The sequence below is a fragment of the Rhincodon typus genome, chromosome 6 (genome assembly GCF_021869965.1).
Source record: "Rhincodon typus isolate 14 chromosome 6, sRhiTyp1.1, whole genome shotgun sequence".
In the NCBI taxonomy this organism is placed as follows: Eukaryota; Metazoa; Chordata; class Chondrichthyes; order Orectolobiformes; family Rhincodontidae; genus Rhincodon; species Rhincodon typus.
Genome location: NC_063337.1, coordinates 59,196,969 through 59,216,429, shown reverse-complemented (window position 1 = coordinate 59,216,429; position 19,461 = coordinate 59,196,969). Strand labels below are relative to the sequence as shown.

Genomic DNA, 19,461 nt, shown 5'->3' with positions numbered 1-19,461 from the left:
TCTTGATTTATCCATATTCATTGATGAACATTTTCTCACTTTTGCTTTTAAATTAGTTTCAACCTTCCATCGCAATGCTTTCCTGAACTTCAAGAACACTTGTGTAAGATGATTTTCCTACTGGGGCTAATGGTCTTACTGACAGCGGGAAATGTTTTCCGGAACTTTGACTTCAGCGCCTCAGCCCAGTCAGGTGAGCGAAGGGTGGTTGCTCACCAACCAGGGGACATCATCATTGGGGCTTTATTTTCCGTTCACCACCAGCCACCTGCGGACAAGGTCCACGAGAGGAAATGCGGCGCCATAAGGGAGCAATATGGCATTCAGAGAGTTGAAGCCATGCTGCATACGCTTGAACGCATCAACGCGGACCAGATGTTGCTACCAAACATAACGTTAGGATGTGAAATTAGGGACTCTTGCTGGCATTCCGCGGTGGCTCTTGAGCAAAGCATTGAGTTTATAAGAGACTCTCTTATCTCCAATGAGGAAGAGGAGGGAATAGTGCGCTGTGTTGATGGAACTACCGTACCGTTCAGAGCCAAAAAACCCATCGTTGGAGTTATCGGGCCTGGCTCCAGCTCTGTGGCCATTCAAGTGCAGAACCTATTACAACTCTTCAACATACCTCAAATTGCATACTCTGCTACAAGCATGGATTTAAGCGATAAAACGTTGTTTAAGTATTTTGTAAGAGTGGTGTCATCTGACGCCCGCCAAGCTCGTGCCATGGTTGACATTGTGAAGAGATACAACTGGACCTACATCTCCGCTATACACACAGAAGGTATTTTGCTGTTTTCTTTTTTAAAAATAATTTCTTTATTTTCCGTTAATCTGTTTGGAGTCTGTCAGTGACTAAATAGGCTTCAGTCATCCATTAAGACCTTGGTATTGCTAGCAAATTGATACAACATCTATCTGCTTAATACTCATGAATATATACTCAAGGATGCACAATAGACTTTTTAAAATTTTTGAATCTCTTCTATTGTTTGAAATTCAACCTAATTCAACCTAACCTTTGAAAATAAAATGTGTGTACAATATTCTTTAATATTTGCTGAAGTTTTTCAGTTAGTTATAATTTTTGTGAAGTGCAAGGAATATATCTTAATATTAGCTACAGCTGAAACTTGATGTTCAAATACCATTGGGTGATTTAACTAACATAGGAACTTATGTGGAATTGTGCTTCAGAGCAGAAATACTGAGAATAGCATTGGTACAATAGATTCTAGTTTACAAATCAACCAGTATGATTCATAAGTGAAACTGGAAATATTAAGTCTATGGCCCTCTTAAAGCTAACTAGATTCAAATGTAATTTTCTGCCACTGGAATCTTACAAGTAGTGTATAATTGCTATAGCTAAAATGTTAAGAATTTCTAACACCATAAAGCCAATTGTACAGAATACTGCCCTTGTCTTTTAAAAAAAAGTGAGGAGCAATACTTCAACCAATCACAGTCCACTTGCCAACCAATTACCTTTTTCCTGTTAAGTATTAATTTTGGTTATCCCTTTTTGACTGATATTTTTGCAAATTGCCCTAATGAGTCCAAAACAAAAATCCTTGACAAACGTGTCTTCATTCAGCAATACTCAAGTTCTGTTCTATCAAACATAAATAGAAAGATACTTAATAGACTTTTACTGCATGAGTTATGTATATGTAATATCCAGTATTTTGATATCCATAATGAAGTAATATGGTTACTTAAATACTTATTGCCCTGGGCAATGTAAGTCATTGTGACATCCACAGACATGTATTTGAAAGGTAATTACAGATGTTAGGTTAATAATTTGTAAGACATTTAGAAGCACACAAGTGGCTCATAACTCAGTTGGCAGAGATAACTCCTTCAGAAAGCATTCTTGGTGTGATTCTGTTCTGAGAGATCAATAACTATTTTGGTAATTTGAGCCCAGAAGTTGGAGATAATAGAATTGATATATATATAATATACTTGTGTGACAGATCTCTATCAACTATTTAGGAAGATGTTAATCAACTTATATAGGTTATAACCCATATCAAAATAATTGATAGGGCTATGTCATTAATTGTTACATTAAGCATTGCATGTTAGCCAAAACAGTATTAACTTAGAGATTACAGGCTAAAGGTGTGCTTGTGTGCTCACTTGCTTTGTAACCTTGTCATCTCTTCACCCGTAGAATTTTTGGTTGTCAAAATAAAACAGCAGAATCGTATACTGATTACATTAAATTTTCCACATCTGATTTCTACGAATTACTAATTAAGCAGTTCATTAAGAACTTAATTCATTGTGAGAAAAAGGACAGGGCATGTGAACAATGCACTAATCTTATTGTAAAACATTTTAAGTTGTAGGAAAAGTTTGTATTTTTAAAATAATTCTTCTGAATTTCTGGAATTTTCAAAGAGGTAATGGAATCCATATACTTCCATTGTCATGTTGTCAGTGGACAGCAGTGATTTTTTTTTGTTTGAATCCAAAAATCAAAACATTGACTAAAATAATGAAGCCACAAAGTCCGTGCTTTAAATTGAGAGAAATTTACTGCATAAATTTGTGTAATTTAGATAAACGTGAGGTATTGAATTTTGGTAAAACAAACAAACAAAGACAGGACTTATGCAATTAATGATATGGCACTGGGTAGTGTTGTAGAACAGAGAAACCTAAAGGTACATGTACGTAATTCTTTGAAATGGGAAGGATATTATTAAACGAGAGAGACTTCAGAGAAGATTTACTTGGATGTTACCAGGAATGGAGGGTTTTAGAAATGAAAATAGGCTGGAAAGACTGGAATTTTTTCACTGGAGCATAGGAGTTGAGGGGTGACCTCATTGAGATTTATAAAATCATGTGGGGCAAAGTGAATTACAAGGGTTTTTCCCCTAGTGTTGGGGAGTCCAAAACTGGGGGCATATCTTTAAGGTGAGAGAAGAAAGATTATAAAGGACACAAGGGGCAATATTTTCATACAGTGGTTCCTGCGTGCAATGAACTGCCAGAGAAAGTGGTGGATGCAGGTATAGTTACAATGTTTAAGAGACATTTGGATAAGTTCATGAAGAGGAAAAGTTTGAAGGGATATGGTCCAAGCGTAAGCAGGTGGAACTAGTTTGGTTTGGGAACATGGTCAGTGTGGACTGGTTGGACCAAATGGTCTGTCTCTTTGCTGTATGACTCTATGAACGTATGGACATGAATATTAGTTACATCTTAAATAGTCAGTTATGTTAAACTTATGAAAAGTATAATGAATGTAATTATTTATTCTCAGTTTATTCTTATCTTAAATTTTCTTCATTTGACCGGTACCCCTGAAATTTAAGTCAGATACTTAACCAGAAATACTTGGATTGACCTTTTTAGTCTGATTCCTGTTTCAAAGATTTAGACAGATTTGAAGATTTCTTGTATCTTTCACTTACTCTTGCAATGCTGTCCCTTCATATCTCCTCCAATTTTTCCATAGTTGTAGATTCCCTTTTCAACATAAATGTTGCCAGAGTTTATGCAAATGCAGTGTGATGCAGATTATATGATTTTATATGATATTTAATATATATACATATATAATTTTAATGTTTGATATTTCAATTGGTGGCATGGATTTTTTTGGTCTGAAGAGCTAATGATTAACTTATGTGTGTCTGTAGCTATTGTGATTTCTTTTAAAACAGCTTGAGGAGGAGCTTTCAGAATGAATAGCTTTTTATTTACATTAGAAGGGTTTACAACCAAGCAAGGTAAAAAATTATGCAGCAAGGTTTCTGTTAGAATTATTTCTTTTAATATTAAAGGAAACACCCATGGACTGAGGATAAAAGGGCTTTGGTTTTCAGTTTGTGACAGTTCTACAGAGGTCCTTAGATGAAGATAGATGTAGTGCATAGATAAAACCCTGAAGAGGTTATTTGAAGTTGCAAACATTTATAATCAGGTGTATGAAAACTCCAAGATAAAGCTTTCATATTTTTCAGACTGGGAGTTGAAGTCCCAGCTAACATGATTATGACGATATTAGAAAAGTAATATTTTTTCTCTGGTTCTTTACAAAGGGTGCTTTAGGGTTCTGGCAAGGGTGTGTTATGGAATTAGTGGGATTATATTATTACATAATGTTTTAAATTTATTAAAGGCATAATATGTGTAAGCAGTCAGTCCATTCTGTTTTATCTTCATTTCTTTTGCCTAATAAACTTCAGTTTTAATGTTCAAACCAAACCTGCTTCATTGTGTGCATTTATTTTAGTGAGACCACTTGCTAGACCAAAACCTGGTACAAAATACCTGACACAAAGGAAGATAGTTGTCATTGTTGGAGGTCAGTCATCTCAGTTCCAGAACATCTATGCAGGGGTTCCTCAGGATAGTGTCCTTTGTGTAAACATCTTCAATTACTTATCATTGAGCTACCCTCCAGTCTAACATTAGAACCAGGGACGTACGCCAATGACTGCTTAATATTCAGCACCATTTGTGAGTCATCAGATACTGAAACAGTCTAGGCGGAAATGCAGCAAAACCCAGACAATATCCATGCAAGTGGCAGGTGACATTCATCTTGCACAAGTGCAGGACAGCGCTTGCCTTTATTGATCAGTGCATTGAGTATAGGAATTGGGATGTCATCTTGTGGCTCTACAGGACATTTCTTTGGCCACTTTTGGAATACTGCATTAAATTCTGGTCTCCCAGCTACAGGAAAGAAGTTGTGAAACTTGAAAGCATTCAGAAAAGGTTTACAAGGATGTTGCCGGGGTTGGAGGTTTTGAGCTATGGGGAGAGGCTGAATAGGCTGGGGCTATTTTCTCTGGATTGTCGGAAAGCTGAGGGGTGACCTTAAAGAAAAGCATGAAGGACATGAACATGGTGAAGAGCCAAGGTCTTTTCTCCCAGGGTATGGGAGTTCAGAACTAGAGGCAATGGCCTAGCGGTATTAATTCAGAGGCCTAGACAACATTCTGGGGACCTGGGCTCAAATCCTGCCATGGTAGATAGTGGAATTTGAATTCAATAAATATCTGGAATTAAAAATCTAATGATGACTGTGAATTCATTGTCGATTGTCAGAAAAAACCCATCTGGATCACTATTGCCCTTTAGGAAAGGAAACTGCCATTCTTACCTGGTCCGGCCTACATGTGACTCCAGACCCACAGCAATGTGGTTGACTCTTAACTGCCCTCTTAGCAAATAGGGATGGGCAATAAATGCTGTCTAGCCATGACACCCTCATCCTGTGAATGAATAAAGAAAAAAAAAACTAGAGGGCATAGATTTTAGGTGAGAGCGGAAAGATTTAAAATGGACCTAAGGGACCACATTTTCAGGCAGAGGGTGGTGCGTATATGGAATGAGCTACTGGTGGAGGCAGGTACAATTACAATATTGAAAAGGCATCTAGATGGGTACATGAATAGGAAGGGTTTAGACAGATATGGACGAAATGCTGGTAAATGGGACTAAATTAATTTCAGATATCCAGTTGGCATGGACGAGCAGGACCAAAGGGTCTTTTTCCAGGTCTCTGACTCAAAGAGAATCCAACCATCACCTTTTGACATTCAATGACATTATTATCACTGCATCCATACTAGCAACTTCCTGGGAATTACCATTGACTAGGAACTGAACTGGACTTCTCATAAGTACTGTGGCTAAAAGAGCAGATGAGAGGCTATGGATCTTGGAGCAAGTCATTCATATCTTGATTCCTAAAGCCTGTCCAGTGTCTACAATGCACAAGTCACAAGTGTGGTGGAATTTTGACTTGCCTGGATGAGTGCAGCTCCAAAACGCTCAAGAAGCTTGACACCATCCAGGACAAAGCAGTCAATTGAGTGCCATAGCATCCACAGATATTCACTTCTCTACCGCCGATGCTCAGTAGCAGCAATGTGCGCTACTTACATGATGCATTGCAGAAATTCGCCAAAGCTCCATAGACAGCACAATCCAAACCCACAAACAGAACTCCCTCCCTAACAGTATTGTAGGTGTATGTACACCAAATGGACTGCAGCGGTTCAAGAAGGCAGCTCACCGCAATCTTCTTAAGGGCAACTAAGAATAGGCTATAAATTCTTGCCCACCAGCGACACCAGCGTCCCAAGAGTGAATAAGAAAAATATGATCCATCAAACCAGATTCCAGTCAGGGATCTGACTTGTCACTAGCATCAACTGCAGTTATAACAATAGCTATCTCAGCTCAAAACTTCCTTGATTCTAACACTCTTTTACTTTGGAGTTCTCGAGATCTCATTCTTTTTTTCCCTCTCTCAATTGTTCTGAATAGCAGGCTGGTGCTTCAATCACTCAGATTCTTTCCATCAGTATTATTGAGCAGCCTGGTGATCCAACATGTTTTTAAGAAATACCATTATGCATTAGATTTCTGATTACAACATATGTGCATATTGAATCACCAGTTCTCACTTAAGTCAATATAAAATTACACACTTTAGTTTTCTGATTTATATGACCTATTGAGATAATTTCATAAACACATTTTAAAAATACATTTCTAATACATACACTGGACCATACATATACTTCTTGTTTATTTACATTTTTTTATTATTAATTTTGGATTTGACATTCACAGAGTGATACTGGCTGATTCAGAACCTTAAAGCAAATTATAAACAATTGGGCTCATCAGTAAAATATCTTTTGCTTTTGGGAAATTTTGTAAAAACTAAATACAAATCATCTGGTGGAGTGTAGAATTTATTCAATGCATGTGCACGTATTTATATACATTTTAATAACTTCAACTGTGGTGCTTTGTAAGACATTTCTGCTGCAGGTTTGGAGGATGTAGGTTGTATGCGATGGTGAGCTTCAAGTAGACCAACTATACCTTCAAGAGAACTTAATTTCTGCAACTACCATATCAATTCCAAGACAAAAAGCATTCAGCGCTCCCAAACCCTAGATGGACAGATGTATTGGCAATATCATTATTTTTGTTTGAACCAGTTATTTTTGTTTCACAATTCCTTCACCTCATTCCAATAAACATGGATTCTCAATGGTCTAATATCTTTCAACAGTTGAATATTTCTGCCTTTTCTTTTCTGCCACTTGTGACTGTCACAAGTGAGTCATAGGTTCATGCCTGACAATGTGTTTTAGGAACCAGCCTTAGAATTATTGGTCATGTTTACCAAACTTTGATATGTGATTTTGGAGATCTTGATGATTGTCAAGAGCAGTACATTGAATTTATGGCTAATGTTCATAAATTCCTGCCACATTAAGTACTCAAAACTAGCTTGATATGCTAAATTTTCTAGTACATTTTGCCAGCTTGTTTTTTTAAAAGCTTTGTAGCTTGTTATGACTCATTTTTACGATGTTACAAGTTTGACTATCAGCAACACCTGTTTACCCCCGCTGATGCTGTCGTATCTGCCCACGTGTTAGAGTGGTGCGTAGGTTAAAGAGAAATAAGATGACAGGTTGCTCCATCCAAGTAGCATCAACACAATCCTCAGTCTAAGGATAAGGAACAGAGAAGGGTTCTATTCCTTGAGTTATTATTTTATTAGCATTTTTTTTATTGAAGTGGTTAGGAAACGTACCTAACTTAGGATGAAATTTCTTAAAAAAGATTAACCTGGTAACAGAAATTGGCTAAGGTAAAGATTTTCAGTGTTTATAATTTTAGATAACCACTGAGTAGAATTGGCTTTATTTGATCTTTGTCTCAAAGAATGACCATTTCCCTAGAACTGACACTCTGGTTAAATCTTAGTCTAACAGCCTAGGAAATCTATATTTATGGAAAGAAAAAAATACAATACAGTACCAATTACAATAGAATTTTTTGATAAGGCTGTCTCATTTCTCTTAGTAACTGAAAAAAAAGTATAGTTTTCTGGCTTCCGCTAAAAAGCATACTTAAATGAGCCCATTTACAATACAATTTTCATCTGGTTTACAGTGACAGCCTTCTAAACGTTACTGGTACACGTAGAAATGCCATGTTCTATGTGTCTTTAGGGATATTATCTATGAAACTTAATTCAAATTAAACCTATCCCACTTATAAAATCATTAACGAGCATATTTGCAGTATCTATTGTGGCCATAACATAACATAACATAAATGCAAATATTCAGTGTGGGAAGGAATTTAGCTCAGCTGGTTGATTTGGAGAGAAGAACAGCACTGACACTTTGGAGAAAGTTACTGCCTGATTACGTGTTGACCCTGGTCAGAGAGAGCAGAATGTAATAAAGAGGGCAAAAACGCCAAAGCAGACAAATGCTAAATTAATACATGAAAAATGAGGTTTAATAGTTAGTCCACATCTGAAAAGATACATGTTCTTAGCCATGAGTGAAGTATATTCACTTGCATAGTATGTGTTTTTAAAAACTGTAATGGAAAATTTTAAATATAGAATAATGTAATATTTTTATGACAATTCACCTACTGCAGTCTAAATTGAAAATGATTCAGTTACATAGTTTGTGGCCTGTGAGCAAGATATATTCTGAGTAATAAATTTTCAATTCATAACTTGCTAAACAAAGGATCAGTGCATTGAATGTGGATGGACATGCTGTTGAATTCTACTTTGACGTTAAGCTGAAATGTATCTAGTATAAATCCAATCTGTTGCAATGCATTTTGTTTATTAATAAAATAAATTGAGATTGAAGACATCCGTTTAATTTGTTGAAACCTGGTCAGTTAAATATCCAACAAATATTCTATGACAAGGGGCACATTTAATGAGAACATCAATGTTCTTAGTATTAGAAAACAGTGTGCCTATCCTCACATGTCTGGCAGCAAAAATAATTGTAGAATTCCTACAGTGTGGAAACAGACCATTCAGCCTATCAAGTCCACATTGACCCTCTGAATATCATCCCACCCAGACCCGCCCCCTACCCTATCCCTGTAACCCTGTATTTTCCATGGCTAATCTACCTAGCATGCACATGCCTGAACACTATGAGCAATTTAGCATGGCCAATCCACCTAACTTGCACATTTTTGGGCTGTGGGAGGAAACCCATGCAGACACAGTGAGAATGTGCAAATTCCACACAGATAGTTGCCTGACGGTGGAAGTGAGCCCAGGTCCCTAGCAGTGTGGGGCAGCAGTGCTAACCACTGGGCCACCAATAAGGGAACCTGTTTGAGCTTAGATGTGACAGTTTGTAATTGCAAGACCATATTCACCACTTAAACATTATGCTTGAACTATTACAGGGTACATCACAGCTTCTTTACAACATAATTAAAGAGGAAACAAGAGGATGGTGATATGCAGTCTTTCGTCTGCGTATCGGACACTTAATAATAATACTTCTGAAGACCATTCTTGTACTGATTACCAACTATAGAGATCTACTGACTATTTGATTCATGAAAATGTAATGTTTTCAGGATGTTGCTTTGTCAACTATGTTGCACTTCCCCAGCAATTTTGCTTGAGTTCTTCCACTGAGGGAGGGAATTATTAAGAGAAGCTATAATTAAAGTTTTATTTAGGCTCTAATGTAAGGGTTTATTTTTGGAGTCTAAATGCAGTATTATGTTCTCAGTATTTCACACTACTTACAGAATGACATTCACATCAGATGAAAGTGCATTGAGTTAAATACAGATGATGAGTGATGTTTTAGGACTGCTTAATTATGTATGTTAAAATAATTAATGGAATGTGTTGCAAAACATGTACTGTGTTACCAATTTAACCATACCTGGGTTGGATATCATTTATGTTATATTGAAATGTAAATATAGAGATTACGTAAAATTAAAAACACTCTTTAAATTGAACTGGCCATTGAATCAATTTAGATGTAAACTTCAACTTGGCCAAGGCCTCCAATAATTTACAGAGTATTATTGCTAGATTAATTTTATTCTGGCAAATATGTAACAGCTAAGATCACATTTCATTGATATAGATTAGTCCCATATCTTTTCATATTCTTCAATTCCTCTTTGCTCCCAACATAAATTGTTTCTTGAATCCACTTGATCTATTTCAATAATTTTCTGACATAACATATTCCATAACATTGTTAACTTTTTAGTTAATAAACTTTCATGTGACTTCAGTTGGTAATCTTATCCTTCTAATTGGCATGCTCCTTTCAATATTAGTCCTGCACAATAGTGAACAATTTAATTGGATCAGTCTTTTCAGCCCTAAGCAATATTATGGTAATATTTCAGCAGGAAGAAAGTTGGTCAAACTAGTCAGCCCTTCCAAATGTTCTTTGCTTCTATGAATTTGAAACTAGAAGCCATTCTTTTCCCCTTATTATGAATTTTATATTAAATCTTTCTTTTCCTTCAACCAAAGTTCTAGCAGCCCAATACCAAAAAAAAGGCTCCTGTTTATTACTTAACAGTTTGTAGTTTTCTGAAAATCCTTCTCACATCCAAATTCTAGTTTCCAAAGAAAACCATGCAGAATCTTATAAAGACCTGTGTAACTTTGAAAACTGCAATTATATCATTTCCATCTACTCTTTCAGAAAGAGAACAAGTCAAAGTACTTTATTCTACATAACGTAAATTGCAGGTATTTTTAAAAAATGGAAAAAATATCTAATCCATTTTATTGTGCAAATTTGATTTGACTATATTGTAAAATGTTTAGACCAAACATTGCCATGGAATTAATATGAACACCAACAAAAAACAATAAAGCCGATATGATCATGCTGACATGGGTGAATTTAATGGTTGTAGCAGTGGGCCACTGACTGGGGAGGCTGTGGCCATTCTGTGTGTGACAAGACCAACCCAATGCCAAATAAGTGCTTGTGTTTGCTACAGGATCCTTGGCACTTTCAGAGGGAATTTCCTACCTCTGAGTGCTGCTGCCAGGAACAATTGCAGCTGGTGGTACCACAGTAAGCTAGAGGGTGTGGATCATCACTGAGGGAGATACAGACACATTTGGCTCATTGGGGCCAGTCAAAGAGGCCTGATGCATGGAGAGTGGGAGAGGAAAGGAGGGTCAGTTGAAAGCATGTTTCCTTGCCTCTGTTGGACCTCAACAGTCAAACGGAAGGAGCCCTTTACCAGGCTGCAAACATGGCCATCAGGTTTTATTTTCACAGGATGCGGTCATCACTGGCCAAGCCAGCATTTATTGCCCATCTTTAATTCTCCAGCAGGCAGTTAAGAGTCACATTGCTGTAGGTGTGAGTCATACGTAGGCCATACCAGTAAGGGCGGCAGATGTCCTATCCTTTTTCTTAAGACATTATCTGGCTGCACGCAACAACATTTTTGCCATTGGGTAGGTTTCATTTTAAATTTCAGAATTTTGTTTTGGGGAATACAGCTCTTAGTGTTCACTCAAGATCCTCAATTGCCCTCCAAGGAGAAGATCTTTTCCTCTCTGGACTTAATTTGTAGTCAGTCTGTAAACAACAGGAGTGGAGTCACATGCTTCCTAGTTAGCATTTCTTGAATATAGAACATACATATGTATTTTACCAATCCATGTCATATTATTGAAATGTATGAGTTGAAGAAAATAATGTAACATGGTGGCAGCAGTTTCTGAAGATTTTACTGAGAAGTATAAAAGTCTCAAGCTTTCACACCCAACTGAAGAAAAGAATTGGTATGAAAGCAAAATAACTGTCATGCCTCATCAGCTGTAAGTATATCTGTAGTTCTATAGGAATGCTATTCTCTGAATGTTTATTCTGGGTCACTACTGCAACTTGCAGGCAGATCTCAGAAAAATTGTTCAAATTTAAGACAGATTAATTAGTATAAGTACATCTACTGCAACATTTTAGCAGGAACAGAAACTAAATAACTAATTCTGAAAGTCTAACTTTAAGCAGAATTCAAAAAGAGGAGGGATTCCTTTACTGTCACTTGTTCTTCTTTCTCGCAGAGCTGGGAATGTTTAAAAACTGCAGGATGGCCTGGGAAGTAGAATCTACCTAGTAATAGCACCTAACAGTCAGAACAAACTTGTAAAGAAAAAAATAGTTGTTTTTCTCCCTATCACAAACAAAAGCTGGTGGAAAAAGTCAGCAGATCTGGCAGTGTCAGAGTTAACATTTCAGGTACAGTGACCCTTCTTCAGAACTGATGATAGCTAGGAAACATTTGGTTTTCATGCAGAAGATAGGGTGGGGTGGGGGGGAGGGTTGCGTGGTGGAGGTGGTGACGAGTAAACGATAGGTGGAGATGGAGCCAAAGAGAGAGAAGGACAGTTGGACAGACAAAGGAGTGGAAATGGCCAGCCAAGAGAATGAATAACTGCTAATGGGGACTGTTTGCAGCTGACAATGGGTTATATGTAACAGAAGACCATGTGATAACAAAGTCTGGTGCATGGAGATTGGGGTAAGGACATGGGAGAAGGTGCCACAAGCCCTAGAATTGTTGAACTCGATATTGAGTCCAGAAGGCTGTGGAGTGCCCGAGCAGAAAATGAGGTGCTGTTCTTCCAGCTTGTGCTGTGCTGCACTGGAGTACTGCAGCAAGCCTGAAACAGGGATGTTGGCCAGAGAACATGGCGGTGTGTTGAAGCGACAGGCAACTGGAAGCTCAGGATCTTTTTTGCGGCATAGAATGTAGGTATTCTGCGAAGTGGTCACCCAGTCTACCCTTCATTTCCCCAATGTGGAGGAGACCATTTTGTGTGCAGCAAATGCAGTAGGCTAGATTGAGTGAAATGCAGGTAAAGCACTGCTTTACCTGGAAGGTGTGTTTGGGCCCTTGGATACTGAGGAGGGAGGAAGTAAATGGGCAGGTGCTATATCTTCCCCTGCAACTAAACAGGTCCATAAAATTTACAATATTCATTTGGAATGTAGTGGACTCCTTATCTAAGAGTTGATTTTTTGACAGTACGTAGGGCTCTATTTCTGGAGTTTGATATTTCTGAACCAAATAAACAAGCCACAAAGCTTAACTGGTAATGAAACCCTCTGCAGTCTGAATGCATCAGGTCTGTTCAATGTTTTCAAAAAGTCTGCACTGTATTATGATCAATTATGGAGTGATTCTCAACTATTGAATATGGTGTCTGGAATTCATGCGCTTCAGACAAGGACTGATGGAGACTATTGATCACTTTATAAATAGATGCAGAGACACAATGCAGGACTAAGACTTTATGGTGGGACAGCAAGCTGACAGAATAACTAAACTTATTACAGCATCAACCTCAATAGAAGAGTTCTAAAAACACACCTTGGACCAACCCAAACATTATTGTGTGAAGGCGGTACCACGAACCTGACACAAATTGAAGGCACAGTACTGGGTAGACGGTGTGCATGGGCTATGCATAATTTGTCCACCATTGGCACAATAGCTAATACATACAAATCTATTAAGCATTGTTGGTAATGTGACTTCAGATACAACCCAGAAATTGCTCAGTTTTCAATGCTGTATGCAGGGCACATGAGACTTGCCACCATTAAGAGTTCTAGTGCAGATGGCAAAGGCCAGAACACCTGACTCAATGTTCTGCAAAGCCACAAAGATCAGACAGGTATAGGATTTTCAGCAATCAAGTGTGTGTACCAAACAACATCAAGGCAAGATCCACAAAATATGTAGTCAAGTTATACAGTCAGATGATGAGGATGACTTGATCATTGATATTCAAAGCAGAGAGTGAACATCAAATAATATTTGGGAACAATGGTTCCCAATTGAAACTTTTGCTATAGTTCAGATTATATGGCCACAGATGAAGTCTCAGCATAATCTAAATGCAAAACTGGATACTTGTGGAGATTCAAGCATCCTTTCAGTTTACACACTAAGATATATGTATCCATAGAAGTGGCAAGTGATGATTCAACCAACCAATGCCAGACAAGCCATGTATTCCTGGGAAACATTACATTTAAGTTTTCCTACAAAAAACTCACCCTGGTCATCTCAGGAAATTTGAATTGTGGATACTAGAGGTCCAGTGATCATTATTAATAATATTATTCCATCAATTGAGCACTTGAACCTCAATGTATAGCAAGGTGGGAAGGCCAATCTTGGGCTTCCTGCCCAGAACTTCATTTGGGTGGAGGCAGTAAAGTGATGGGGTTCTGGTTCATCAACATGCCTTCTCATTAATTTTCCTTCTTGCTTTCAGGTCCAAACGATTTTGCCTATTAACTTTGTTTCTTTTCCCTGATGCTGCCTGACCGGCAGCTTACTTGTAGCATCTTTTTTTTAACACCGAAACATAATTTATTTTGCCTTCAATGTAGATTATGTTGAGGTAGCTCATTAACTATTACATTTTCATATTTGTATTTGCATATTTAATCAAAATTAAAGCATTTAGAAAAAAATAAAATTTATTATTTTATCGGAGAAGATGCTGGAAGTAATGGCAGTAGAGAGATTTGAGTCAGGTTCTAGCCTTGTATAAAGACCTAATTTATATAAAGGTCTGGCTATAAATAAAGAGCTCTTACACAAAAACAAACAAGCATTCTAGTATATTTTTAGGAACATAAACAATTCTAAACCTGACTACACAACAAAGGAGCGCTGAGGCAGCCAGATATTCCCTAACTATACCCTGGCAGTCAGGTTGCGGCCTTGGAAGCTAGATCCATTTAGAGAAGACCGCACCAGCTTGAACCCTTTCCCCAAACCTCACATTATAGCCCTTCACCAGTTTCTTGTAAGTGCTTCCTTTACTGTTCCCAGCGAGATCACACTGGTTACCTTGAGCTGTGGCCTTCAGTCATGCAATCCTGGAAGTGGCCTGTACTCTGAGTGGCATTTCTGGGACCACCTCTAGCAGGGCGTATCACCTGATGTGGCAATAATTATGTTATCTCCAGCAACATAATGGTGAAGGTGGATATCATAGCATTGAAGAACCCAATGGATATTTATTAAGACTATTATGCATAAACATTACATTCATGGGCACTTAAGATGCTGGGCTAACACGAAGCTATTAGATTACAACAGAGCAGCATTTTGTTATACTTCATGTGATCCAGGGGAGGATGGTGTATGAGATCTTTACATCCTCAGATCACATGCTATGACATAGCAATGATATCATGAGCATTCTTCTTAAGGTATACTGATCATGAGACATAACACAATGAGTAGGACTGCTGCCTCGACATAAAACTAAGGTCATAGGATTTACCCCACCTACAGATCATTTGATCCAACTAGTTCATTCTGATATTAACGTTTCACACAGAAATCTTCCCACTGACCTTTATCAATCTGTCTGCTTGGCTGGATGTATGGGGCCTTATTTTAAAGAGTAGCACTGGAGTTATCCAGGGTGTCCCAGCTAATGTCCAACCCAACGTTTCACAAAGTGAGGATTGGGACCCCAACTAGTGTTGTGAACTAAAAGTTGCTTTCCCTGAGTTTGTAATGACTGTTGCAGAGCTCCTGCCTCAATCTGTTGCTCTGATGGAAGTTTCCTCCCCTATCCCTACTCTCCTAGGAGGGGGAGAAGAAGATCCTTCATTATTCTGCTTTGACAGTTTGCTTGTGACCATTTTTAAGCCTTGAAATAAGGCCACAGTGAGAAACAATTAGGGAAGCACCAGTCTAGCTCTCAATCAACATCACAAAAACAAATGGCCTGGTAATTATCACATTGTTTTTGATAGGTATATAACTGGACAAATACTGACTGCAGGACTTTATACATTAAAAAGTGACTATTGTGTTTATGGCTCATGGTCAACATGTTATATGCAGTTAAGAGACATGCTTGTGAATTATCACTCTAACACAATGTGTGACCCAACATTTGAAAGTTCTTTTACTCCATTTTATTTGGAACCACTCGAGACCTGACATGCCATTGGAAGAATGCTGGTCAGTTGTAATTTAATAGCTTAATGTTAACACTTATAAGCCTATGATTGTGACATTTATACATATTAGTCAGCTTCATAAATGTCTATACCATGATACCATGATATCCATGCCCAGTTTCCTACTTGCTTTCAATTAGCCAGTGGAAGGTGGACATCACTGGCTAGGCCAGCATATATTATAAGATCATAAGACCTAAGACATAGGAGCAGAAATTACACCATTCAGCCCATTGAGTCTGCTCCGCCATTCAATCATGGCTGATCAATTTCTCAACCCCATTCTCCCGCCTTCTCCCCATAACCTTTGATCCCCTTAACAATCAAGAACCTATCTATTTCTGTCTTAAATATACACAATGACCTGGCCTCCACAGCTTTCTATGGTAATGAGTTCCATAGAATCACCACTCTCTGGCTGAAGAAGTTTCTCCTCATCTCCATTTTAAAAGGTCTTCACATTACTCTAAGGCTGTGCTCTCGGCTCCTAGTCCCTCCTGCTAATGGAAAAGTCTTCCCAACATCCACTCTATCCAGGCCTTTCAGCATTCTATAAGTTTTAATTAGATCCCTCTTCATCCTTCTAAATTCCATTGAGTATAGACCCAGAGCCCTCAAATGTTCCCCATATGTTAAGCCTTTCAGTCCTGGAATCATTCTCATGAACCTCCTCTGGACGTGCTCCAGGGCCAGTGCATCCTTCCTGAGATATGGGGCCAAATATTGCTCACAATGTTCTAAATGTGGTCTGACCAGAGCCTTATTAAGTCTCAGAAGTACGTCTCTACTTTTATATGCAGCACGGTGGTTCAGTGGTTAGCACTGCTGCCTCACAGCGCCAGGGACCCAAGTTCGATTCCACCCTCGGGTGACTGTCTGTGTGGAGTTTGCACGTTCTCCCCGTGTCTGCGTGGGTTTCCTCCTGGTGGTACGGTTTTCTCTCTCAGTCCAAGGAATTGCAGGCTAGGTGGATTGGCCATGCTAAATTGCCCGTAGTGTTCAGGGATGTGTAGGTGGGTTATAGGGGGGTGGGTCTGGGTGGGATGCTCCAAGGGTCAGTGTGGACTTGTTGGGTCGAAGGGCCTGTTTCCACACTATAGGGATTCTATAATCTATGATGATAAATGCCAACATTGCATTTGCCTTCCTAACTACTGTCTCAACCTGCAAGTTAACCTTCAGAGAACCCTGGACCAGGACTCCAAAGTCCCTTTGCACTTCAGATTTCTGAATTTTCTTCCCATTTAGAAAATTGTCTTTGCCTGCATTCTTCCTACCAAAGTGCATGACCGCATACTTTCCCACACTGTATTCCATCTACCACATCTTTGTCAACTCCCCCAACTGTCTAAATCCTTCTACAGCCTACCCGCCTCCTCAATACTACCTGTCTCTCCATGTCTCTTATCTGACCCTAATTGCCCTTGAGAATGTGGTGTCAAACTCCTTCCTGAATTGCTGCAATCCATGTGCTGTAGATAGACCCACAATGCCTTTAGGGAGGGAATGCCAGGATTCTGACCCAAGGGCATGGAAGGAACAATGGTATATTTCAAAGTAAGAATGGTGAGTGCCTTGAAGAGTATCTTGCAGGTGGTGGCATTCCCATATGTCTGCTGCTATTATTGTTCTGGATGGAAGTGGTTGTGGGTTTGGAGGTGCTGTCTATGGATTTTTGGTGAATTTTTGCTGTGCACCTTGTAGATAATACAATTGCTACTACTGAGTGTAGGTGGTGGATGGAGGGGAAGTTTGTGAATGTGGTGCCAAATATGCGGGCTGCTTTGTCCTGCATGCTATCAAGTTTCATGTTGCAGCTGCATTCAGCGAGGCGAATGGGGAATATTCCATCACACCCCTGACTTGTGCCTTGCAGGTAATGGATGGGTTATGGGCAGTCAGGAGATGAGTTACTTACTGCAGTCTTCCTAGCATCTGAACTTTCTCTGTAGTCATTGGATTTATAAGGTTAGTCTAATTCAGTTTCTGATCGATTGTGACTCTCAGGATGTTGATACTGGAGGATTCAGAGATGGTAATGCCATCGTATATCACAGGGCAGTGGTTAGATTGTCTCTTGTTGGAGATGGTCATTGCCTAGCATTTGTGTGGCACAAATGATGCTTGCTACTTGTCAGACCTGGATATTGTCCAGGTCTTACTGTGTTTTCACATGGACTGCTTCAGTATCTGAGGAGTGATGAACATTGTACAATCATCAGTAAACACCCAGCTTCTCACCTTATGATGATGGAAGGTTATTGACCAAGCAGGTGAAGATTGTTGCACCTACAATACCACCCTGACTGAACTCCTGCAGAGATATCTTGGAGCTGAAGTGATTGACCTCCAACCACCATGACCATCTCCCTATGTGCCAGGCATGACATCAATCAATGGATAATTTCTGCCTGATTTCCATTGACTCCACTTTTGCTAGCTCTCTTTGATACCTCACTCAGACAAATGCAGCTTGATATCAAGGGCTGTCACTCTCACCTCACCTCTGGAATTCAGCTCTTTTGTCAATTTTTGAATCAATGCTGTATTGAGGTCAGGAGCTTAGTGGCCCTGGTGGAACCCAAACAGGGCATCAGAGAACATTGGTAGTACTATTGATGATACCTTCTGTCACTTTATTATGATCTTGAGTAACCTGGGATGTTAATTGGCTGCATTGGATTCTTCCTGCTGTATGTGTACATACCTGGGAAATTTTCCACATTATCAGGCAGATGTCAGTATTGTAACTGCATTAGAACAGTTTGGCTAGGGTTGCAAAAAGTTCTGAAGAACAAGTCTTCTGTAATATTGTCACAATGATATCAGAACCCATATTTATCCTGAAGCACAAAGAATATTGTACCTCTCTTTCTCTTGAAGAAGCAAAGCTATTGATAGATTTTTTAAACAATGTTCCTGAAAGCGCAGCTCCTTGAAGCAGAACAGCTTAAAAAACACAATAAAGTTACTTTTCCATATTAAGAAAACTTACCTCTGTCCAGGCTTCATTTAGATCTGCCATACTTTTTCTTCAAATGAGCATGAATATTAAAAAAAACGCCCAAGTCATGATATCACTCCTTATTTGATGAAAAAGTGATCATCAGGAAGAAGCCTGCAACTCCATCTTATCAAGGATCATTTGAGCCATGTCATGTTGGAAGAATGCTACTCAATTATAACTCAAGTGTCTGTTCTAACATTGAGTTATTATGTAAAGTCTGTACATCAATCAGCTGTAATAAATGTAGACTGGATTTTTCAACACCACAATATCCATAATCAGTATCTTATGTTCCAGCAAATAAAATAAGCATTGTCGCATCAGGTAAAACATGCTGCTGGAGGCAAGCTCGCATCAGTGATCGCATTTCAAAAAAGTAATGCCTCAGTTTCAAAACACTTAGAGATGGCTGTGCTTGCGAAAATTGCAATACAAATATGTCTTCCTCTTTACCTTTTACTCCATTATCATCGTTTTCTATCTCTTTCCTCCTTTAAGTGTCTATCTGGCTATTCCTTAAATTCCGTTTATCTTATTTGCCTCAGCTTCTCCTTTTGATCTTCAGTTTTACATTTTAATTGCTCTTCAGCTAATAAATGTTGCTTT

General features: G+C 38.6%; 1 protein-coding gene across 1 annotated transcript in view; it reads left to right on the top strand.

Moving 5' to 3' along the window:
• The first annotated feature begins 25 nt into the window (after positions 1 to 25).
• Positions 26 to 19,461, top strand: part of grm5b (glutamate receptor, metabotropic 5b) — a 488,213-nt gene continuing 468,777 nt past the window's right edge. Inside the window, exon 1 of the mRNA XM_048598053.1 lies at positions 26 to 787. Coding sequence (XP_048454010.1) covers positions 109 to 787 — 679 coding nt within the window. The 5' untranslated portion in view covers positions 26 to 108. The remainder of the gene's footprint in view (positions 788 to 19,461) is intronic.